Here is a 25,406-nt window from a genome sequence, read left to right as displayed (position 1 = left end):
CATACAGTAGGATTTAGTATTGATGGAGATGTTCCTTTAGAGTTAAGAGAAGGCTCTGAAACTGTTTCCTTCTTGGTGCGTTCAGGCACTAATGCTAAAATAGGACAAAAAGCTATTTGCCTCTGTACCACTCCTGACTTTAACCTTTATTTAGTTCCACTAGCAATTCCGTGTGATTGTTGATCTCTTCTTATGAGATCACATCACTGTCCAAAATTTGGCTGAAAGTGACAGCTGTGCACCCCCACGACCGACCCCCTTTGCAGCAGTGTTTGTGGTCTTGTGTAGCTTGGTAGGCAGTGTGCGTGTGTGATGTGAACGCCATTAGGGATCGCTATGAGGGATTTATTCCCGGTGGGACCACCCAACTGAAAACTGGATATCACATACTGATGATTTATGGCAGCAAAACATGCAAACCACTCCAGTAGCAGTTGTAATTTACAGTATATCTTTCGGGCCCCTAAATCAACCATATGACAATCTCTCAATGTGTGTGTCTCTTCAGGAATTGAAACTGAGTATGGATTGAGGGGGACACTTGTAAACACTGTTTTCTTACCTGGAGCTGTAGGGGTCCCAGGCCTGGTGTGGCAGCAGCAGCAGCAGCAGCCATGGTTGTGGGGATTAGCTGGAGAGGGTAAGGGTCACCTGAAGAACACAGAGAAGAGACATTTTCACTCCATTATATTCATATCAAATCAAAATCAGTGGCTACTTATGCTGAATTTTTACTAGTTAGAATGAACCAAAGCTCTCTCCCTTTCCCCCCTCACCCTGTTTTTTTTCTTCTCCCTCTCATCCCACCTTCCCCTCGCCCCCCCATCAACCCCCTCCCTCCCCCTCCCACCACCACCTGAGTCCCTCTTTGCAGCTGTTAAAGCCGTCCTTTGTGTGCGCTGCCGGTAGGGCCTTAATGAAAAGCCTGATTGTGTGTCCTCCTCCTTAATACCCCCTGACAAAGAGCAGCGAGGTGAGGGGATTCTGATAAAGCCGGGCCCCAGCGCCGTAATTAAGAGCCGCCACTGCCGATTGCCGCTCTCCCCTCTCCTCTCTTTTTTTTTTTTTTACTCTCTCTCTCTGTCTCTTTCTCTCAACTGTCTGTTCTCCCGCTTTGTTGGGAGAGCGCTGCTTTTCACTGTCTCCCACTTTCTGCTGTCCTTCTTGTTGTCATCTTTCTCTCTTTACAAGCTACTCTCCCTCGCTTCATCTCAACCCCCACCCCCCCGCCCTCCACCCTCTCCCTCTCTCTCTGTCAGGGATGATAAATCAAGAGATAGATGGACGAACAGGGGCGGAGGAGATGACAGAAGCGCAGGGGGAGAAAGAAACGGAGAAAAAAAGGGACGAGTGCGGATTATTAGTGACCAGGTGCAGATAGGCCGTGCTGTAATTACTCCGAGAGAGAGAAAAGGTGGAGAGAGAAAGGTCAGAGATGAGGGGAGGAGGAGGGGAGGAGGGTGGCAGCAGATAGAGGAGAGGAAATACGAAGTAAATTTGAATTTGCACAGATATCCGAATTAAGTCATACGGGCTAAGTAGTGCTCGGTTTGCATTCGGACATGCCCACTAACCAAAATACAGCACATGGAGGTCAGACTACCACACTGAGCAGACTTCATCCTTCATGGAGACTTGGGAATGTTCTCAGGGCTTGACCTTGCATTTCTGACCTCAACCTTCAGCACAGCGGTCAGCCCTCTTGGCTGAATCAGGACCCTCTATTGTGTGTGTCTGTGTGTGTGTGTGTGTGTGTGTGCGCCCGTATAAATGAGTGTGTGTGTACATGTGTCCTAGCTTGGCATAAGCCAGACTTTCCTTCCGACATATTTTCCCATATAACTCTCTTCTTAAAAAAAAAGAAAGAAATGGAAGCAGAGACATACTTCTCTCTAGCGGGGAGGGAGGGCAGGAGGGATTAAAGAATTATTTCAGGACTGTGTATTCTAGTGAGATGGGTCTTTCCTCTTCGCTCCCTAGACAAACATGAGCCGGGTGGATATTTATGCTCCTCCTGGGGGTCGCTGTAACAAAAGGGAGAAGGACGGAGGAAAGCAAACATGTTGCTCTTGGCTTGGCGACAGCGACCTCGGCGGACGAGGCTGAGATTTCTCACTGGCGGACAGACAGGAGAGACGGATGGAGGGAAGCTAGACGCAAGAAAACACGTCATCAGTTTAATCGTCGGTGATGATTTTTAAACTTTTTTTAAATGCTCGAATCCATTCCGGCGTCATCTTTGAAGCATTTAAAAGTGATGTGAAATGCACAAAAGCACTGGAAAGGCCATAATTGATAAAACAGGATCTAAACCTGAGCATCTGAGCATATCATACCTAAAAATGTAGGTCTGCACTCATTTAATTTTTTATGTCCAAAACTGCTCCCCGAAAAAGACCTCCACAAACCTCAACAGCCACATTTTTAGCTCGGACAATGGAAAAATTGTGTTACCGTTCAACAAGTGTTAAAACATGCCAGCTTCTGAAGCTCACCCAAGCACATACAGCACTGTGTGTGGATAAAATCTATTCATATCTTCAAAGCGACAAAGTGCCGTGAGAATATGTCAGAGCACAATGCTACACATGTCCTATTTAGAGCTACAGCACCAAAACTCCGTCGACTCACAACAACTTTGAAAGTTGCCAGAGAGAGTTTTCTCAGGGGCGGCTCGGCCTGGCACGGCGCACCAGTCTGGTTGGGAGTTGGCGGAGGCAGTGAAAAGACAAGCCCACCACTTGACAGGGTATTTACGTGGGCAGTGGGCGTGGGTGAAGATGGCACTAATTAAAATGAAATGGACTTGTTTGGGAAGCTGTGAAACTCTAAAGGGGGGGATGAGGAGGGGGGGATGGAGAGAGAGAGGGAGGAGGAGGAGGGAAGAGAATTCATCGTGCACGAGCTCGCGTTCACGTGCACGCTCGCCTATCTATCCGTGTTGAAATATTTGTCTTTTTTGTGTGTGTGTGTGTGTGTTTGCAGTACCACAAAGCAGTCTCTGGCTGCCTGGACATTTGTGTGTGTGTGTCGGTGTGTGTGTGTGTGTGTGTGTGTCAGTGTGTGTGGGCTGTGTTGGAAACATGTTCTGGCTGCATCCCGTGTTAATGTGAGGAGAACCTGGGGCAGGTCACATCACCACCCTCCCCCCCCCCTTCTCTCTCTCTCCCCACTCTGCTAACCCCCCCATGGTGCATTTATTCCCAGCATCCCCTTGGCAAGCGCCCACCCTTCTTTCTCTCTCTCTCCCTCTTTCTCTTTCTCTGTCTCTCTCTCTCTCTCTATCATGGTAAACAACACATTGCCACACAGCCGGAGCCTGATAGCCAAAAAAAAAAGAAAGGAAAAAAAAAAGAGAGAGACCTGCAGGACGCCTGCATTTTGTTGCTTTTATACATCAAAAAATAGACAAGACAAAAGGAAGGAGCCAAAAGGACTGAGAGAGAGAGAGGGGGAGATAAAGAGAGAGAGATTGAGAGTGTAAACAGGAAGGGTGTATTTGGACTGGTTTTTCTATTAAGAGAGAGATGTTGTTGTAGGGGCGAGATCGTCTTTTGGGAAACAATCCGACTCGCTGTGTGGGAAAACTCTTGTTTCTACCTTGCTTGGTGAAAAACACTCCAAACATCACACCATAAAAAAAAATTAAAAAATCTACTCATGCTCTGAAACTGGCACCTGTTCAGGAATGTATGTAAGAAAGAGTATGTGTGTGTGTGTGTGTGTGTGTGTTTGTGTGTGTGTGTGTGTGTGTGTGTGTGTGTGTGTTTGTGTGTGTGGACGTCACTCACTGCAGCCAGGCTTGTAGTTGAAGCCAGGGGGCATGAGGAAACCTTGCTGGGCCGCCGCCGCCGCCAGAGTCCTCTGGTCCGGAGGAAAGACAGGAATCATCAGCGGAGGGAGTTGACCCTGGACCTGCTGATGAAGGCGTTGGAGGTATGAGAGGGAGCGAAGAAGGAAGGAAGGATGGAGGGAGAAAAGAGAGAGAGAGAGAGAGAGAGAGGAGGAAACAGATATAAACATTAGCATCCGTACATTTAGCGCCTCTTTGAGTGACAGCCCTACAGTAATAAATGACAGCAGGTACACATGAACACACATTCAAGCAGTGTACACAGTAATGCTAAAAATAGTGGTGCGTGTGTGTAAGTGATCCCAGAACAGCCTTAAGTGCCATTCTGAATACAGTTACGCTTACATATGAATTACATCATTTCTCACAATCATACACATATATTCATGTAATACATATGGAAAACACATATGACATCAGTCTACATAGACACCAGTGGAGCAATACACACACACACATACACACACACACACACACACACACACCCACACGCACACACTCAGACTGTAAACACTCCATCTTGTCAATTCAAAGACAAAAAAGCAAGTCATAAGCACAGTTCACTAAACTCTCACAACAGCTGGCCTTTTCCTCTTATTTGGAAGATGATGTTCTCCCCCCCCCCATCTCTTCCCCCATCATCCTCACTCAACAACCCAAACACACACACACACACACACACACACAAACAAGCAGACACAACCGTCTCCGGGCGCCCATCGGCAGAGAGCCATACGACTTCACAAGGTTTCCAGGATTTTAAAAGGAGAAGCAGAAAGAAGAAGAAGAAGAAAAAAAAAAGCAGCTCCGATGGGTGGCTTTGGCAGGAGAGAGAGAAAGAGAGAGAAAAAGAGAGAGAGAGGGAGACAGAAAGAGAGAGAAGTAGGAGACAGATGGTTGCACTAAACAGCGTCCTGCCAAAAACAACACACAAAGACTCGCGTGTGATGGACTGACTGACAGTTTGAGAGGAAAGATGGGGATGGGAGAGGAGAAGAGGAAGTGAGGAGGAGGAGAGTGGAAAAAGGTGAGAGAGGGAGGATTACAAGGCATGTTATCGCTGAAAAGCTGAGGGACGCGGCAGGTATGAAAAGAAAAAGTAGGAGAGGGGGGAGCTTTCATCACTTGTTCTTATTTTTTGAAGGATTTTCAGTTGAATGAAACAAAACACATTTCTTGTGACATTTTTGGCATTTTGTTCTTTTTAATCATCTCTACTTAAGCTTTGGTATGTGTGAAATCAGAATGCAGGTTAAATATTTGGTCCCTACATAGTTTTTATCCACTCTCACACTTTGGAAAGCACCTCATGAAGAGCGAACTGAACTTGATGTCTAAAAAAATCAGCGGAATGCCCCTTTAAATCAAATCCTTAGTAGAGGGCTTTTCCACCTATTGACCCTGATTGCAAAGCACTTTGTCAGCTTCATCCCCCTCTTTACACCTTCATCTTCTCTCCCTCACCTTCCGTCTCTCTGTGTGAGGCAGGAGGGGGCTGGAGGAGTAATGGCTGAATAGGATAATAGGCAGGTAAAAGCCGTTTGATGTGGGGGGGGAAATTGATCCGGAATGATGGAAAACGGGCCACACAATCATAAGGACGGCGCGCTACAATCAGGTAATATGTCAGTGATGCAGGCCACTTGAAGCGCTTAGTGCTTGAGACAGGTAAAGAGAGGGAGAGTGGCTGTGTGTGTGTGTGTACTCAAGTTTCCCTGGGTGTATGCATGCTTGTGAACAGTAAATACCTGTGTGTGTGTGTTTGTGTGTGCTCCTCCTCCCATTCCCGTGTGTCGGCATGCGGCAGCCAGCAGCACTGTAATCAAACTATCACAGCGCAGGGGGAATAGCGCTCTCTTCAAGCATCCCCCCCCCTCCATCCCCTTTCCCCCTCCCCTCTTTACACCAAAAACAATAATTACTCCACCATTTTGGTTAACCATAAACCGCCGCGCCGCCTGCCGCCGCGCCGATCAGAAGGGAAGGCGTTCCAGCGCAACGCTCGGACAGGACCCCCGCGGGGACGAATCACAGACAGAACAGTTCCGCTTTGCCTTTCAGGCCTAATTGGACATATGCTGGAGTGGAGCTGGCTAGCAGTGCTGTAATGTACCGTAGGGAGGAGAGGAGAGGAGAGGATACAAGAGAGGAGAGGATGAGGAGACTGTGGCAGCTGTAATACATACATACTGTACTTAGACACACTGGCACATTGACTACATGATGTCTCTCTCTGTGTGTGTGTGTGTGTGTGTGTGTGTGTGTGTGTGTGTGTGTGTGTGTGTGTGTGTGTGTGTGTGTGTGTGTGTGTGTGTGTGTGTGTGTGTGTGTGTGTGTGTGTGTGTGTTTTTGCTTTCTTTTCACACAAATGAAAAAAAAGAAGAAAATATCACATTAGATCCTTAATAGCATCACCCGGCTTCTCCTCTCTCTCTCCTGCCTCTCTTTTTCTGTCTCATAACAAAAAGCCCCACGCACAATAGGAAGACATTAATCAGCCTACAGAACTGTTGCACAATACATGTAAGTCTCCACAATGGGATAAGAAGATCAAGCGGTAGGAGAAAAAAAAAGGAAAAAGAACAAAAACGCACACAAAGAAATGAGAAATATTCACAGAGGAAAAAGAGAGCGAGACAGAGAGGTTTCGCGGAGAATCGTACCCCCCCCCCTCGCATATGGCACTGTTATAATAGTTGAGTTAGATATGTGCGTAACAGCTGCCGAGCGCCACCGCTAGAGCCTCGCATGCTCACTGGCACACACACACACACACACACACACACACACACACACACACAGACACACACACGCTGACCTTCGAATGGGTAACTCAGAAAAACACACACACATATGAAGCAGTGAGAGTTGGAGAAACAAAGGCCTCCAAAAAAAAAGGTACATGTTTGTCCACTAGCCGATCATATGTTATTAGTGTGCATCAGTCCCCTCTCTGACCGTGCCCCCCCCCCTCCCGGTGCATTCCTTCCCATTTACATTCCTTTACCATGTCACAAAATGGCTTAATCTGATGTTTCTCCTTATATTGGATATGCAATAATGCAATATCTTAAAGTGGATTATGACCCTCGTGATCATAATGTAAACTTTTGAAAGCGATACGCAGAAACGAGAGGGAGCGAGCTCTTCCGAATTAAGGGGGGGGGGGGGACGAGAGTCGGGAGACAAAGCGGAGGAACTGACAGAAAGGAGAGAGAAAAGCGATGTTGAGAGGAAGAGAGAGAGAGCCAGATCTATCAGACAATCTCCAGATCCCACATAAAGGAAAAAAAGGCACATCTGAAACAGCAGGCGCTTTGGGGGAATAATGCACATCTCAGCTTCTCTTTCACACCAGGCCCAAAGCGAACATGAAAACCCTACAACACGCACGGACAAAAAACTAAACAAAAAAAACATCACGCCGCAGCTACTGTAGACTGCCGACGTGGAGAATAAGGGGGCTTCGCCTTTTTATCTACGAACCCCCCACCCTTCCCTCCTCCTCCTCCTCCACATCCGAAAAAGAAACCTGAAACAAACAAAACTGGAACTCATTTGAGAGGAAAAACAAAAAAATCTCTAATCAGCGATAACTGAATGCAAAACAAAGAAAAATACCGAACAGAGAAAAGAATATATGAAGGGAAAAAAAGTGCAAAACTTATTTTTTTTTCTCCTGAGAACTTTCACAAGGGGCAAAGAGGACGGAAAGAAAAAGAGAGAAGTCGAGATTCAACCCCGGCGAGAGAACTTCTCAGGAAATAAACAGCAGATAGAGAACAGAATGAACAAGAGAGAGAGACAGAAAGAGAGAGTGAGAGGAAGAGAGACGGCGAGGGGAGCAAGAGTTGGATAATTGGCAGCGAGTGGAGGCTGCGTTCACCACGCGCCAGGCGGCACAGCTTGAACTTAAAGCGCCGCTGCGGCATAATGAAGATGTGGCCGCTAATTAACATATGGGGTGCGAAACAGGTTGGTTGGCACGCGGCGCGCTAAAAAACTCCAAGGTAAAGTTATTATTGGGGAGTAATTAGCTCTATGAAGTTAATGCGCCGAACAATAGCTGCCAGCGCCGCACAATATGGCTCGCATCTGAGCGCGCGAAAAAATAGCCCCCGCTAAAGTGCGAGTCCCACAGCTAAAATCTGTTGGCGACCATATGCTCTGGCAATTAATGCAAGACCTGGATGACCTATTGCTGAAGAGGGGATGTGCGAGTGATAGAACCAATAATTAATTTGGAGACAGAGAGAGAGACAGAGGAAGAGAGAGAGAGAGTGAGTGAGAGAGAGAGAGAGAGAGAGAGAGAGAGATGCCTTTTTAATATTGGTCCATTAACTTTCTATGGACGGGGGCTATTAGAGGCCAGCCTGCTGTGAATGTAGGGGGCACGGGCTCATGTGGCAGCGGGCGCACAAACACAGGTATGTCTGTGTATGTGGATGCTAGAGAGGAAGGCATGTGAGGAAGGGTGGGTCTCAGTAGGGAGCTGGTTGGTTGTGGTCCAGGTTATGTGTGTTAGCGTGTATGTGTGTGTGTGTTTGTGCATGCGCATAAACACATACAGTGTGTAAGGAAAACAGAAATTACACCAGTTGCGGTGTAATGGGAGTGATTAAACAATTACACAGGCAATTGAGTTAGCCGCTCCTATGCACAGAGTACAGAGGTGTGTGTGTGTGTGTGTGTGTATCTGGTATACTATACATGTCTGGAAATGAGTGAAAAGCTCACTTTCTACTGATTTTACTTTTGTTTCCTCTCGGAGTGAACCGCGTCTAACGCGGACAGACCGAGCTTGTTGACTGCATCAGGTATAACACTTGAAGGGGTGTATGTGTGTGTGTGTGTGTGTCTATGTGATTGAGTTACCAATGTGGGTTAGCCTTAATAGAGAGCTTGTTAGCCGCTGTCGCCTGTGCGTCTGGCCTCTCTTAAACCAGTCAAAGCATCAGGTGGCTTAACTCATTTTCTGATTCTTTCTCACTGTCTCTTCTTCTCTGTCTGCCTCTCCGTCTCCCACCTATAGCAACGCCGGCGCTTGATGAGATGAAAGACAGCACACAGAGGTAGAGGCAGAGAGAAGTTCACACACACTTGACAGCGTGCGTGCATGTGTGTGTTTTGCTTGAGTGAGCTTTGATTCATTAGGCAGGACAAACTCTTGTCCCCTCATCCCTCTGTTTCAATATATAGTGTGTGTGTGTGTGTGTGTGTGTGTGTGTGTGTGTGTGTGTGTGTGTGTGTGTGTGTGTGTGTATCTCTGTGTGTGTGTGTGTTTCTTCCTTCTATTCTATGAAAATGTGTGCGCGCTCTCAAGGTAAGCCCTGAGCCGCTCGGCAGGTGAGCTCCTTTCATCCCTGTCGCGCTTCCCCGCACAGCAGCAACAGTCGTCCGCGGCAACACCGGGGGGAGCCTCGGAGACAAGTCGTTTAATTAGAATGAGAGGAGACGAGAGGGAAAAGCAAAGAGAAGTTTGAGGAAATGTGCTCACCCCTTCGAGCTTAACAAGAAGGCCCCTAGCAGGGGGTAGAGAAGCGTGTGTGTGTGTGTGTTTTGTGTGTCTGCATGTCTTTATATGCACACATGTGCTTGTTTTGTTATTCTAGTGAGGGTAATTTCTGTTATACACTGAGATTGAACACTTTTTTTGGCAAAGTTGAGTCACTTTTAACAATCCTTACTTAACCTGGGGGACAAATTTAGCATTATGAGTAGCTGTTAGGATAACATAAGGTCAGGACTTGGATTCTAGGATTAAGAGGAGGTTTAGTTAGAATCTAGTGCAAGGTCATGATGTGGATTTGAGGGTAAAGCTAGGGTTAGGGAGAGGGGATATAAACAGTAAAACAATGTGAATGTGTGTGTCTGTCAAAATAAATGGATCATAATTGATGCTAATTCGTGGATAATTCCAGGTAGAATCAATTAAGTCAGAGCGTAGACGGTAGCCAATCACTGATTTCTGAGCACTAATGAGAGTTAACACAATGAAAGCGTGCGCCGGCGTGTAAGTATACTGTAAGTCATTAGCCTGCCTCTTTAAATCAACTCGCCTGTCTGTCGGCTCGCGCCACGCCGGGCCGAGCGGCGTTGGCCTACATAGTGAACGCTAACACGCATACCAGCTAGCTCGATTTGGGTTTCGGGGTGAGAAGAAGAAGGAAAAAAAAAAAAAAAGGAAACCGGACACGAGGACAATAAATAATTTGTCCTCCTTTCATGAGGGATGTGTGTCACTCTCCTCTCTTTTTCATGAGCTTGATTATTCGTTTCATTTCACCCTCTTCCAAGTGGACGGTTGAAAGCATTCTTCACAGGCCTTTGGGGGTTCGGGCCTAACAAAGCCAAGGACGCAGACACACACACGCACACAGCACACACACACACCACACACACTCACCCCCACACACACTGCACACGAAGGGGACAGCTGAACTCAGCCTCGTTAGGGGAAACGCAATCACAAGGGGCTTATCATACAGACACAAAACACACACACACACCCCAACATACTGAACCTGGTGCCCTCTCTCTCTCTCTGGCAGGCCATTGTATTGTGGGATTGTGCGGACAATCTCTTCATGAATGATTAAGCAGCGTATTTCTCGACCAAGTCTTTGATGATGAGTGTGTGTTTGATCATCAGGCAGAGTGCGCGGCTCTCTCTCTCTCTCTCCACGACCGCTCGCGATACGTGTGCGCCGGGCGAGCGAAGGCGTGTATTTCACATGTTTGTCCGTGTTTTGCGTGCGCTTTGATGTGCATACGTGTACATGCGCGTGTGTATGTGTGTGTTTTTTGCACTCCTGCGACGAGCCCCCGTTGATTGTGTCCCCTCTCTTAACGAGGCTGCCTACAGCTGCCCCTGCTTGTGAGAAACTATTGTTGGGGCCGTTCAATGGAGAGACGCTTGTTTGGGAAAAGGTTGCAAAGTCATGGGAAAAGAGAGCTTTGTCTCGGCGGGGTCGTGAGGGAGTGAATCATGAGCGGACGTGTTTATAGCTTAACACACACAGCTGCGGCGGGGCGCACACGCACGCACACACACACACACACATACACACACACACACACACACACACACACACACACACACACACATACACATACACACACAAGGACCAAGAAAGAGGAGGACGCTCGTGGAGAACACACAGAGAAATCTTCAGAAACAAACATGTGCTCTCTCTCTCTCTCTCTCTCTCTCTCTTTCTCTCTCTCTCTCTCTCTCTCTCCCTCACTCTCTCTCCCTCACTCTCTTTCTTTCTCTCTCTCTCTCTCTTTCTCTCTCTTTTTTTGTCAAAGAGACAAAACACGAACAATTCAGAATTTAACTCAGCACAAAGCAAATAAACACAGCTGCTTTACACAAAATCTTGGACACACATAGACACACGTCCCACACACATGCTATCACAAGGTCTCTTATCACACAAACTGTGTATGGCTAAACTCTCGGGGGAAAGGGAATGTGTGTGTGTGTATATGTGTGTGTGTGTGTTCCTTCTTGGACAGGGTGTCTCTTTATGATACAAAGCCCGGCTTTCTAAGCTCAAAATTCAGTGTCATCTGCCTTTACAAAGGCCTGGGCTTTTCGTTCCAAGCCACCTGGACCGATATAAAGACTCCAGTGTAGCACCCAAAAGGACAATACTTCCATTTTGAAGTGTTACATATATACCCACCCATTTTCTCTTGAGCAGAAGACACATATTCACACTCAAACAGTCTTATTAGGTTATTTACTCTGCAATATTTCAGTTATTTTTTTTTACTTTAAAAGCTACTTCAGGTTATTCACTGGTGTCTACATACTGGAATATTCTTATTTATGAAGCCATCCTTGGTCTGCTTCCATCTTACCTACAAATCTACATCCTTCATAAAAATTTGGCTCCTAGGACTTATTCCTACTATTTGTCCTTAAAGTCTGGACTGAATTAGGAAAAAGGGCGTTTAAGTACACTGCTCCCTCTGCTTGGAATCAGTTGCAAAAGTACCTGAATCTTCAGGAGCTGGTCTCATTAGATGCTTTTAAAGTTATTAAAAAAAACTTGGAGGCACATCTGGCTGTAGATGCTTTGACTTGTAAAGGAGATCTTTACTCTCAATGAGACTCTTCCTGGTTAGATAAGGGTTAAATAAATACATAAAACATTCCACACGATTAGATTTGCTTAACACAATCATAAAAAAGATGCTCCTAATAAGAAAGTCAGTTGAGTTTGCATTTCCTGTAAAAGCGTATCTTTCCTGTGGATATTAGGTGATTGACATGAAGCAGAATGTCCATATAAGTTGCTCTCTTTGGTAAACTTGTGACCTAATTTGATAGATGAAGTCATCATTACATGTCAAGTGCTTTTTATCTGTTTATCAGCTCCTGGACCATAAATATGCTTTCCAATGGAGAATGATGTTAACAGAGGTTCTTTATGTCAAATGTCTTTATAATATTTCTTCATGGGTCCAACTCGGTTCCAAATAACCGAGCACCAACTCAAAAAACAAATATCACTTTTCAGCATTGCAAAATATTCCCTCGTAATATCAAGTGGAGTGTTTTTGCATCTGAAAAGCATTTAATGGGTCTATTACTCAAACTGAACTTCCTTGATTGCATTTCATTGTCTTACTGGTATGTGAACCCGGCCCCCACTCCTCCCCAACAAAACATTTTTTAATGCAGATCTGTTTTTGGTCTGAACACTCATTTAGTGGTGTGTCTTAATCATTGCTCGGTCTGTCTGAATTGCTATTACTGATGTGTGTTTGGAAGTTTGTGGGCTTGTGTTCCATGTTGGACATTTCCAGGGCATGTGATGTGACTTTTTTAATCTATTTTTTTTGTTTTTGAGATGAAGTTTAACTCAAAAGATCAACTGATTTCAGCTCTTTCTTGTTTCAAGCTTCTTCCAGAGTTGCTACCCACTGCCGTAGCTGAACTCGAGCCAGTCTACCGTACTTCTCTTGTCTACTGAAACACCTTCACAATCACCCCAAAAGACACAATGGAAAAAAACATCAGTGGATCCTCCTACACGGACAGTTTGACAAACAAACTTTGATTTCTAAAATAAAAAAGACGCTAAAAACACATATATATACTGCTACCAACCGGCACGCTGCTTCTGATTTCTCAAAGACTGACCACTTTTATGTGATTGCATATGTTGCGTGTGTGTGGGTGTGTGTGTGTTATAGGGGAGGAGGGGCCTTTATACAACAACGCTGATTCAGCCTCCAAATGCTGATGGCTGAGCAAAGAAAATCTGCAACAATCACAATCATCAAAAATTGCCTTTGTGGGGCCTTGCACACACACACAATGAAAGATGCATAAAGTCACATACATACACACACACGCGCACACACATATCATCAATACATGGATGGACACACACACACACACACACACGAAACGGCCTCACCTGGATTTGCTGCTGCAGGAGGTTGATTTTGTGTTGCTGCTGCAGGAGCTGCTGCTGTTGCCGGGCAATCTGAGGACAGAACGCACAACATGTTATTAGAATATACAGTGTGGGTGCGTGTCTGCGCGGCACGTGTGTGCATGTATGTGTGTATGGGCAGGGGGGCCCCCCCCGTGGGAGACGCGACACATCTGCAGGTCTCTGAGGCCCCAGTTGCACGACAGAGGGTCGATGCCCCGCTATGAAATATTAAAGAGCTCATCTCATCTGGACTCAGCTCACAGTGGACAACACTGTCACACCGACACACTTACTGACATGTGAATACACTGAATTTAGAGAATTATGTGTCATTTTTCTATGTGGGGGAAAGCAGATATTGTACATTGTAGAACTAAAGCTACAACTTATTTGAATGATGTCTTCATGTCTGTTTTTTTTCCTTCCAGTTTTTCTCTGACTGAAGGATTACGTAATCATCCACAGGTTGAAATAACTGTGTGAACTTTTGATTTATAAAATACTCTCAGCCTGTTTGTAAAATCAACACTGAAGCAGGTTTTCCTACAATAGACTTGACCTATAAAAAAAACACATTAAATCCAATCTGCTTCTCATTTGAGTCATTTCTTCAATGATTTCTTATTTAAATTTGAATCTCTTACTCATCATCAATTCTTCACATCTCGCAATGATTACTTTCTTGTAATGACGCTGTACTCACATTTCAAGCTGACACCCTCCGCATTCATTTTTTTCGTCGTTGTGCATGAAAGCGTCGGCTACACGCCTAAAACCTAATTAACTTCTCAACAGAAAACTCTCCAGTGGCTCTGAGAGAGGAACAGAAACACTGATGTGTGCGCCATCCGCGTACAGACGGGCTCAGTCAGTGGTGCAGCCGGCAGCACTGTGAGGCATTGTGATTTGTCCTTACAGCTGTGTGTGTGTGTGTGTGTGTGTGTGTGTGTGTGTGTGTGTGTGTGTGTGTGTGTGTGTGTGTGTGTGTGTGTGTGTGTGTGTGTGTAGCTCATTCTCTTTGTAAAAAAAACCTGAGCTTTCTAGAAGCTAAAAAGCACAACAAATAGGGAAACCCTTCTCTATGCAAATACCTGGCAGACTCTCACCCGGGAGCTTGCTTTCTGTGTGTGTTTGTGTGTCAGCTACATCCTCTCTGACACTACATACCCTCAGCTCATTCCTGTGCAGCGCCCCTGTGTCCGAGCTGCCAAAGGCGCACGTCTCTAGCTGTGTGAACACTATATGAGAGATGTGTGTGTGTGTGTGTGTGTGCATGTGTGTGTGACAGGGAGGGCGTGTGTGTGATTTGCTGCTTTAACCACACCTGTTGTAAAACTTCCAAAATCGACATGAGGATTACTGATGGCTGTTTGCCATGTTTCAGTGTGTGCGTGGATTTGTGTGTTTGTGACCTATAGCTCGAAATTCCATCCAATCATCATCCAATCACACACACAGATGTGCAGGATGTTTTCTTTAGGGCATCACCGCAGGGAATAATGTGTATTTTTTTAAAAGTCAACAGAATTCCACATTTTGGAATATAGTGGATTATCCGAAGCACTGATCTTATGCAAAAATAAGCACTAAAAAAATGACTCATTACTGTAAAACGGATCTGGATTTTGTTTTTTTTGCAGCGTCAGCATACAGTATACAACATCTCCAAATGACGCCCTTAATGTTGCAGCACACTCCCGTTACTGTACCTGGTCTTGCTGCTGCTTGGCCAGCTCCATCTGCTGCCTCTGCTTCTCCATCTGCGAGGCGGCCAGCTTCTTCTGCTCCTCGTGGGCCGCCAGGAGCTGCTCCCTCAGGCTGCTCAACTGGCCGATCATGCCCATAAGCTGGCGCTCTTTGTCCGCCAGGCTGTCTGGGGTACCTGGGGAGTGGGGGGGAGAGAGAAGAGGGTCAAAGGTGAGATGTGAGCTGCTTTGAAGAGGAAGTTGAGGCTGCAAGGTTGAGGCTCGTAGGACACCCTTTAGTCAGATTTTACATTGTACATGCTGTAGGGTATTTTAAAGTTTCTATAGTTAATATTAAAACTGACGCTTAATTAGAATATGTTTCAGCTGTAGGAATGTCACAGCTCAAAGCAAAGGTCCCTTTTTTGTGGGATTAATGTGGACTCTCTAATATTATATCCACACTATTTTATATGTTAACACATTGGCTTGAGAGCAAATGACACACAGGGTTTCATTAGGAGAGACGCACTAAATGGTGTAAAGATGTAAATGTTTGTGAAAGAAGAAGCAGGGGAGGTTGGAAACAGCGCAGAATGTGAACTTCTTCGTGTTCTTCTTCCTCGTGAAATTTTCATGGCTATCCGGAGGCCGGTGAAGGACGGTGTGGTGGGGGGCGAGGTCAGAGGTCAGAGGCATGAAGCAGAGGAATGGAACAACAAAGCGGTGTAAAGCTATCCATGGCTTGTTGGTCAACCTAATATATGACTGGTTAGGGGCTTTTGCATGATAGGAGGGAGGGGGTGGGGGGGTCATGTCAACGGAACGGAAGGTGCGCTCGGGCAAGTGGATGTGTGTGTGTGTGTGTGTGTGTGTGTTTGTGCGTGCGTGCTGCTGGAGTTGTAAAACCAGATGTTGACTCAGTTTCCTGGGCACACAAATGCTAGGAGTGATTACTCAGACCACATCCATCACTGGCTTTATTGCCTCATTGAAATAAAAAATAAATCTGGCAGAGGAAACATTTGTAAACAGGCAAAATGTGGCGGCGAAAAACAAATGCCAGACTCATATGTTCAACAAACAAAATAAAGCTCCAGCCAGGTTCCAAAATGTACGTTTCTCCATAAAACTTAAAGTCAAATCAAAATTTATTCGACTGGCGCTGAATTACGGGTGAATTTGGGGATAAGTGTGAAGCTATCATGCTGTATTTAGAGCGAATGTGTGCGTTTACGTGTGCGTACGTGTGTGTGTTGGGTGTGGGTGAAAGAGTGGAAAAAAGAAAGAAAGAAAGAAAGAAAGAGAGTGTGTCTGGTCTGTGTTTACCCTGCAGTCAGCCAACCTCCTGCTCACATTTAGCATGGCCTGACCCTTGACCCCTCCGATCCTGACATACCAGCTCCATTACACACACGCACTCATGCGCACACTCACACACGCACACACGCACGCACGCACACACACACACACACACACACACACACACACACACACACACACACACAATTACACATACACAAACACACTTCCACACAAGGCCTAAATCATTCAACAGGATGTAGTTAGAGAGAGGCACACCGAGGCACAATCAGTACGAGTGTGTGCGCTCATGTCTGGCCATATGTACCAATGTTTGCCTACATGCCTTTGTTGTGTGTGTGTGTGCGCGTGCGCGTGTGTGAGTATGTGTGTGTGGAATACTACAATCCCCCATTGTTCTTCAGCTGCTACCTTTAACAGGGCCACATTCCTGCGCCAGTCAAACCAGATGAGGAAGAAAGAAGGAGAGAAAGAGAGGGGGAAAACTTAGGAGGGGAAAGGAAAGCGGAACACAAAGAGGGATGAAAGTATGAGCGGAGAGGGAGTTGGGGGGGGGTTGAGAAGAAGGAGAGAGAAGGAGGACCGGAGGGAGCGAAGGCAGGAGAGAGGAGAAGCGGCTCCTGACCTGCCCTTTGACCGTTCAGGAAGGTGAGAGCCATCCATTTGTCCTCTCTGTTGGTAGCCGCCGCCTCACACACCACAACTCACACCGCTTCCCACTGCCCACCGACACCCCCACCCTACCCCCCCCATCCACCCACCCACCCACAACTCCCTCTCCTTCTCCCTCACTTCCCCCCGCACTCCATCCATCCGCCAACAATGAACAATAAAGGCAACTGTCGGGAGCACTGGCCGCTGGAAAAATAAACACGCCGCTGTCCTAACTCACAGACCCACCTTTGTAGAGCCAGAGAGAGAGAAACGTGTGTGTGTGTGTGTGTGTGTGTGTGTGTGTGTGTGTGTGTGTGTGTGTGTGTGTGTGTGTGTGTGTGAGTGTGTGTGTGTGTGTGTGTGTGTGTGCGCGTGCGTGTGCGTGTGCATAGCCAAAGCTTGACCAAGGACAAGAAAGAGCCTTGTGTTAAAAATGTTGGCCTGTTCAAATGGGGAGGGGGATGGAGGAGGGAGGGAGGGAGGAAAAGGGGGCAAAGGGGTGAAGTGAGAGGGGAGAAAAAAGGGCAAAGGGGGGGGGGGTGTAAAGGTGAAACGATGGATCAAAGGAGTCTTTCTTGTAGGGGTTGCTTGTTGGGGTTAACCCCCCACCACCACCACCACCACCTTCTGGCACACACACATCCATGCACACGCACACACGCAAACTCAGTAAAAAACAAAAATCAGGTAGTTTTGTGTTAAAGTGTGTGTATGTGTGCACCGAAGTGGAAGAAGCCTCCTTTAACCCAACAGAATGGATAGTTAGGTGTGTGAAAACGAAGACGATTGGTTTATTTTCAAGCTGTTCTCAACCCCCTCCACCACCCCCTCCTCAGATGTGGATCTTTTATCAGTAAACCAGAGAAGAATCCAACAACTGGCTTCCCGACCGAGACGAGATGTAGAAACTCTTCTGCATCTCTCCCCTCTCTCTCTCTTTCTCTCTCTCTCTCTCTCTCTCTCTCTCTCTCTCTCTCTCTCTCTCTCTCTCTCTCTCTCTCTCTCTCTCTCTTTCTCTCTTCCACGATTTCTACACTGACCCCCATAAATCAGCCGGCGTCGGGCTCGTTTCCTCCAGCCGCCGCGAGGCAGGCAGGTGGATCGATAACTGGTTTCCTCCATCGGTTTACACGCATTCCTCCTTAGGCAGATTGTCACGGCCCGCGCTCGCCTCACCTCACAAACCAGCCCAACCGACTCCCACTCCCCTCCTTTTTCTCGCGCGTGCATCCGCGCACAGAGTAATTAACCAATTTGTAACAATATAATACTTGTCACCTCGTTGCCCCGCGCTAATTAATGCCCCCCGGCTGCATTGATAAGTCCCCCTAGTGAGGAGGGAGAAGCGGGCAAGAGATGACCTAGGAAGGAGGGAGGGAGAGGACACTGACATTAGATGAGGGAGATGAGGAAAGGATGATAGAAGAAGAAGGAGGAGGAGACAAGGGTGCAAAGGGGGGAGATGGGGGGAAAAAAGTAAGATTCCTTAGAAAGTATAAGAAGTATATTTATATACGGACGAGATAACCAAATTACTGTTAATAAGCATGTGCTAATAGTTTAGGGCTAATAGTTTGATTAAAGCCTTTACTACATGGTTTGCTGTAACCTGATTATCCCAATAACTCAAGTTTACATGATTTACTCGCCTGCAGGTAAGCAGCTACACATATACTACATGCTTCAGTTAATATCTTTAAATTAGGTTATATTTAAGCTATATTGGAATAATCTGTTTGTTTTAAAGTAATATAACTGAGAAGAGAGCAGAGTTTTAACATGGGACAGAACTTTATCTCAAATTAAAGCTGAGATGCCAAAGTTTCCATAGAGACCAGATGTGTCCCGGCAGTGATACTGTATTTCTGTTTTGATGGGATGGTGCACCTCTGTTTTTAAAATACTATATGTCCTCTCAGAGTCTCACGTGGTTTTAACTAGGCGCTGGAACAAGCTGACACTGTACATGTGAAACTGTGGCAGGCGTGTGAAGAAGTGAGTGGCAGTTTAAAAGGGAGAACCAAGAGTTTGAGAGTTTTAATCTTCCCAGTCACTCTCCACTTTCTAATGCAGGATGTTAATGACACTATACCGTGGGGATATTTATTCTAGTGTTATGTGTGTGTGTGAGAGAGTGTGTGTGTGTTTTGCTGTGTGAACCGCATGGGGGCCTTTTACCAATGTCGCTTCTCAATAAGAGCGACAGAGCAGGAGGCAGTGACTCAAAATCACTTTGTTCCCCACAAAAAGCTCTTCAATGGAATTCGATGGGGGGAAGAAAAAAAAAGTCAAGGGATGTGCTGACGAATGAGAACAGCGCACACACACACACACACTCTCACTCTGCAGACACTTGACTTTATATATATTTCTCCCTTTTTTAATAATCATAGACTTACACTGTTACGTAAGCGCACACACACACACACTCAAAAAAGAGTGCGTATACTCAACTGATATGCACACACACACACAAATGCACTCACACACACTCCTGATATTGCTCCCCAGCTGTCGGTGTGTGGTGCGCCAAGCGGGATGCCCCTGCACAGAAATGTCAAGCGCGACGGGGTGCTGGGAAAAAGGGGGTTTGATCAATGGAGGCCCCCCCCCCTGCCCCCCTCGACGGCCACGCCGCTCTGCGAGACTCTTTGATTACATATTGCTTTGCTTCCTAATGAAGCTCAATTACTGGAGGAGAACGGCGACTTTGCCCCGGAGTTACAGGGAATAATAGCCGGTCTCTTCCACCTCTCTCTGTTTCTCTCACATCTTTTTTCTTTTTTTTTTTCTCCTCATTTTCTCTTCTTTCTCTCAGGCTGATTCTTGCTCCAGCGTATTCACATCGCCGTTTTCTCTTATTCCCTTTTTTTTGTGTCTCCCCCTCCCTTCCCTCCTCCTCCTGCCCTCCGTGCTTGCCCTGTCTGTCTGGCTTCTGGATGTTAAGAAGGGTTTGCTGTGGATAAAATGAGTGATTAACAGCGAGATTAACACAAAGCTGGTGGACTAGCAGGGACGTCATTGACTCTGTTTTTTTGACGTGTCGGTCAAAAAACGACGAAGAGACGAAAAAAGCGGCCGGCTCGGATCGGTTCAGGGCAGCTCAGTTCACTGAGAGTCGAGTTTGGTCAATTTCAGCTTATAACTTCTTATTTAACCCTTTGAACCGTAGGCTGCCAAGTTTTTAATACATCAAATATGTGTTTATGAATGATGAATGAATGGCTAGAGAGTGGAACATTAGAATCATGTTGATGGCTTTCTTGGCTTTACTACTATCAAAGAGTGTAATGAAAAATGTCAATTTTCATGGATTTTTGCCTCTTCTGTTGTTTTCTTTCACTTATTATGATATTTATGTGGTGAGATTTTGCCAGCAGGTTTCCCATCATGCTTTGAATGATGTTAACAACAGCCTATATTTCTTTACATTTGAGCAAATCTGCATGAAAACTCATTAAAGCCACTTTTGATGCTGAAGAAAATATCTGCATTTGAGGATGATGAGGTCAGAACTGAAGATGATGGTCATTGGAGGGGTGTGAGTTTGGCGTCAATCAGGTTCAAAGGGTTAATTGAATTCCTCAGCTCGCTCCATTTGAGTTCTCTCATTATTTAGTCGTGCCATACCTTTAATTTCTCCGATGTGCCCTGAGCCCATGGCCAAAAGTTTATCCTTCCAGTCCTTTGACAACAGCCTCTCAATGCTGGGGGCTTCTGTTTAGGGGAGGAGGGGGGGAGCAGAGGAGAGAGAGAGAGAGAAAGAGAGAGAGATAGAGAGAGGGAGAGAGAGAGAGGGATTCAGTTGGCTGGCCAACATGACAATAAAGCTCATTTAAAGTCCATTTGCTGTAATAAAGGCAGCGGCAGCCCAGCCTAATGGCCGCATCAGCAGGAGAGAGAGGGAGAGCGAGAGAGAAAGGTGGAAAGAGAGAAGCTGATAATCGAAAGAGAGGAAATCTGAAGAACAAAAACAAGTGAGCAAAAGGGAGAGAGAGCCAGCACAAGATAAAGAGAGAGAGACAAGTGGAGAAGAGAGGGAGAGAAAAGAGAGAGGCTTTTTCCCTCTCACCTGCTGCTAGAGAATCATTAGCCCTGTGGGCCCTGAGACAAAGAGGGCCTTAATGCACCCGCCACAATGGACACATTATCAGCTAGCGCTTTGTTTTCAACACACACTCCACAGACCCTTACGCACACAAACACACACACACACACATGCGCACACGCTCACACAGACACACACACACGCAGAATCACTAATTACAGCCCTAACTACGCGGGCCGCACACACACGGTGGTGGAAATGGAAAATGTCACACAAGAGAGCATACACATGCAGAGACCCGATCCTGAGAGTGTGTACATATATGTAGTGAGAGACACACACACACACACACACACACACACACACACACACACACACACACACACACACACACACACACAGACCATAACCCAGTCACCCCAGACTGTTATTGACATGGACAAAGAGAAATGGGGGGAAATGATCAGACAAAGAAAGACTGAAAGTGTGAAGCAGGAGAGAGAGAGATAGAAAGAGAGAAAGAGAGAGAGGGAAAAAGAGAGAGAGAGAGAGAGCATCTTATTTACCAGGAGCCATCTGCACTTGGGGATGCGAGGCCTTGCTGAGGAAAGAGGTTTTACACTCCGAGTGAGGAGATTAACCCTATCAGCCAACGCAAACATGCACTCGAACGCACAAACAGCTGCAAAATACACACACATACATACATACGCACGCACGATACATACACATACTCGAGCCCGCACGTGTGTGTAACCGCACATACGCACTGGCAACTGCTGACGGCAGGCGGAAAGTTTGTTTGTCCCTGGATTATTATTTTTTTCCCATAAACTAGAATGACAAGACTGATTTAAGGCAAGAAAAGTCTTAATCTCAGTGGTATGAGACAGCTTGCCTGCACAAACAAACACACACACACACACACACACACACTAATGCTTTCCATGTAGAGAGAGAGAGATATCCGGTGTGTTGAGTTGAACAGCTTATTCCTACACACACACACACACACACACACACACACACACACACACACACACACACACACACACACACACACACACACACACACACACACACACACACACACACACACTCAACATCTGTACCCAACAACAAATCAAAGCACTTTCATCCAACATCCAAACACAAAAAGCAACTTCTTTCTTTTCTCTTCGACCCCCCCCCCCCCCCCCCCCCTTTTCTTTTCCTGTCTGTGATGGTGTGAATATGGAATATGGATGTGAAACCACAGGTCTGGAGATTTTTCAGGATTTAAAATCACACACACACACACACACACACACACACACACACACACACACACACACACACACACACACACACACACACACACACACACACACACACACGATCGCCCAAGAACAAGAGAGTTGAGACATGCGAGCTCTGTTCAGACACACACCCTCAAGTATTGCAGCATGTCCTACATACTGTACCTCAGCTTCTTCTGTGTGTGTGTGTGTGTTTGAGGGCTGCAGCCTCCCCAGAGGCCTGAATCAGGTTCTTCCCTCTGACTTTAAGACTAGAGCACTCACGCTCTGCTGATTACAACACACACACACACACACACACACACACACACACACACACACACACACACACACACACACACACACACGTAGTGGAAGCTCAGTGCTGAACTTCAAGCCATTCCACCTCTCAGTCCTTCTGTTTCTCATCCCTCACTCTCGCCTTTTTCAAATCCATCCGGCGTCCTTGGACTCTGACTGGTCTGTCCTTGCTTTTTTTTGTTTTGTTTTTCCACGCTGCCACTCAGCCAGTTAGTCAACAGCCGAGATTCGGCGCCGTGTCCCTGACGTGCCCTCAGCTCAGCGCGCTCTGTCAGAAGCCGCTGTAGCCTTCGGGGAATAGGTTAGCGGACTATCACTAGAGGGATGAAGGTGTAGGGCAAAGACTGACTGAGAAAGAGAGAGAGAGAGGAGGGAAAGAAAACATGCGTAGAGAGCAAGAAAGTAGAAGAAAGAGTGTGTTCCCCCCTCCTCCAACCTCCTCGTGACAGCTGTCTCACCATCACCCCAACAGGTGCTATTAGCCCCTGGCGCTCTCTCTCTCTCTCTCTCTCCCTCTCTCTCTCTCTCTCCCCCCCTCTCTTTTCTCTCTGTCTCTCCCTCGCATCTCTCCCTCCAGCCCCCTCTCCCTCAACAATGACAGAGGCTTTTAAGCCAAAGAGCTTTGACAAGTGAGAGGGAACAACAAATGGCAGTGTCGCCTGTTCTCTTTTCCATTGCACTCCCCTCTCTGTCTCCATCTCCTAGTTATTATTTTTATTTATTAACAGGGCTGGAGCCATTGTCCCCAGTGACAGGCCGGGGCCACTTTAACTATTAATAAAAGCCAAGAGGCTCTTTCATTGTGCAGCGGATGGCAAAATGGGAGGAAATGGGCAGGGGGAGTGGAGAGGAAGAGAGGAGAAGAGAAGCTTTTTGAGATATTGATTGATGTGGCGAACACTATGAGAAATGAACCCGCACTGTCACCCGTGATAAACTACAAGCGCACACACAAACACACACGCACACACACACGTACACACTCTACAGAAATGGAGGGAGCCAACACACACCACACACACACGAGCATCAGTTAAAAGGTGTGTATGGACATCTTGAGAACCGTGACCTCGCAAAGAAAAGTCGTCTTCGGTGCATTAGAATCCTCCCAGATGTCAGAGTGCATTTCCTTGTTTTCATCTTTATATAATAACATGAAACATGGCCGCCGTCGACTGAAACCGCACGACAATGACGACGTGCTCAACGCAGATCGCTCCTCGAAAAGAATCTTTCCGCTCCTCCCAACATTTTGGGGATTTATTCGCCGCGGCCCAGCAGATGGAAATTCACCTGATTCGCATTTAACGTCTTGCAATATTTCAAGAGTTTTTCATAAAAAAATGTGCTCGACAGTTGGATGGAAACATAGCAAGCATCCGCCACCACTAATTGCGGCCAAAAATCATATAATGAAGGACGACAGCACAACACTTTCCATGAAAATGAGAGAAGCTACTCCCTCTAACTCTCTGACGTATGGGACGCCCAAAAAGTGTGTGTGTGTGTTCTGTGAGGTAAGCGGGTGGAGTTTAGTGCCCACGCAGGGGTGTAGGCCGCATATTTAAAGGATGGGGTTATTGAGAGTCAATGGCGGGGAGGGGGAGGGGTACAGAAATGAAGCAGTGAGAGAAATCAGCCCGAGTATTCAGCCGCACAGGGTGGTAAACGTAGGCAAACATGTATATATGTGTGTGTGTGTGCGCACACGTTTCTGTTACCTCATTGGGACCTTTTCCGGAATAAACACTGACCTCGTCGGAACCAGGACCAAAGCCCTGTCCCAGGACCAAAGCCCTGTCCCTCATTTGTGATGGTTAGGGTTTGGGTTAGGCTGTCCATAATGAATGGAAGTGAACGCAACTTAAACCCTTTAAAGTAGTTTCCCCTTAAGTTTTAGCACTGGAAAAAACGTTTTAATTTATATTGCCTGACAGCATGTTATGTTTTAGCTTTTTTCAACTTTTCATTGAAGCTATTAACACTGAGTGAAATATTACAGCCTACTATTCTAATTGTCCTATGCGTCATTTGTCACACATTCTCTCAAATTCAACTTGAATGTGGTTGTCCGACGGGTCAGAGAGGTTTAAGGGCTTTTTAAAAACCCTCCTTTCTCGTCTCGACTTGTCCGCTTTTTGACCGAACGCTGTCGTATTTTTCATGTGAGAAATTGCATTAATTCATCTCGTGGTGACGTTCTGATTCCGATCCCGCACGGCTGAGAGGGATTCCTGGGAAAAGCAGAGGGGGGAAAGCGCTGACAATAACTCTGGAATCGTCGGCTATTATTTTGGCTCATTGGCTCAAACGGAGTCAAGCTGCTGCCCTGCAGCCGAGCCAAAACAACCCCGTCCACCTGCCGAGAGAGGGAGAGAGACAGAGAGAGAAACTGTGTGTGTGTACGTGTGTGTCTGTGTGTGTCTGTGTGTGTCTGTGTGTGTGTGCGTGTGTGTGCGTGTGTGTGTGTGTGTGTGTGTGTTAGTGCGAGCCCCCATCCGGCTTTTGGATCCACAGTGAGCTTTTGGTTCAGAAGCTGCTGGAGAGAGAGAGAAAGGTGGGAGGAGACTCAACCTCAGTCCAGCTCGCTCTGACCAGCCTCGCAAACAATACCCTCTCTCTCTCTCTCTCTCTCCCTCTCTCTCACTCACTTTCTATTTTTCACTCAGATGTTTTGCCCTGAGTCACCACAAGCGGCCAGCTCTATTTTTCCTATTATCTCATATTTGTGAAGCCTGGAGACCTTTAGAGGAAAAGGGAGGGAGGGATGGTGAGGAGGAGGTGGAA

At 46.5% G+C, this 25,406-nt stretch overlaps 1 protein-coding gene across 11 annotated transcripts in view; it reads right to left on the bottom strand.

Moving 5' to 3' along the window:
- sox5 (SRY-box transcription factor 5) overlaps positions 1–25,406 on the bottom strand; it is a 105,538-nt gene that overhangs the window by 25,891 nt on the left and 54,241 nt on the right. For 9 of the 11 annotated variants that reach the window (XM_062443362.1, XM_062443360.1, XM_062443361.1 and 6 more), the window contains exons 4-8: positions 20,604–20,690; positions 15,021–15,193; positions 13,291–13,359; positions 3,792–3,918; positions 563–651 (exon numbers count right to left, since the gene is read on the bottom strand). In XM_062443362.1, the coding sequence (XP_062299346.1) occupies positions 563–651; positions 3,792–3,918; positions 13,291–13,359; positions 15,021–15,193; positions 20,604–20,690 (545 nt within the window). The remainder of the gene's footprint in view (positions 1–562; positions 652–3,791; positions 3,919–13,290; positions 13,360–15,020; positions 15,194–20,603; positions 20,691–25,406) is intronic. The other 2 variants (XM_062443363.1, XM_062443371.1) reach the window with 1 other exon arrangement.

Source organism: Scomber scombrus, chromosome 22 (genome assembly GCF_963691925.1).
Source record: "Scomber scombrus chromosome 22, fScoSco1.1, whole genome shotgun sequence".
Lineage (NCBI taxonomy): Eukaryota > Metazoa > Chordata > Actinopteri > Scombriformes > Scombridae > Scomber > Scomber scombrus.
Note: the sequence above shows the minus strand (reverse complement) of the source record. Positions and strands in the feature narration are given on the sequence as shown.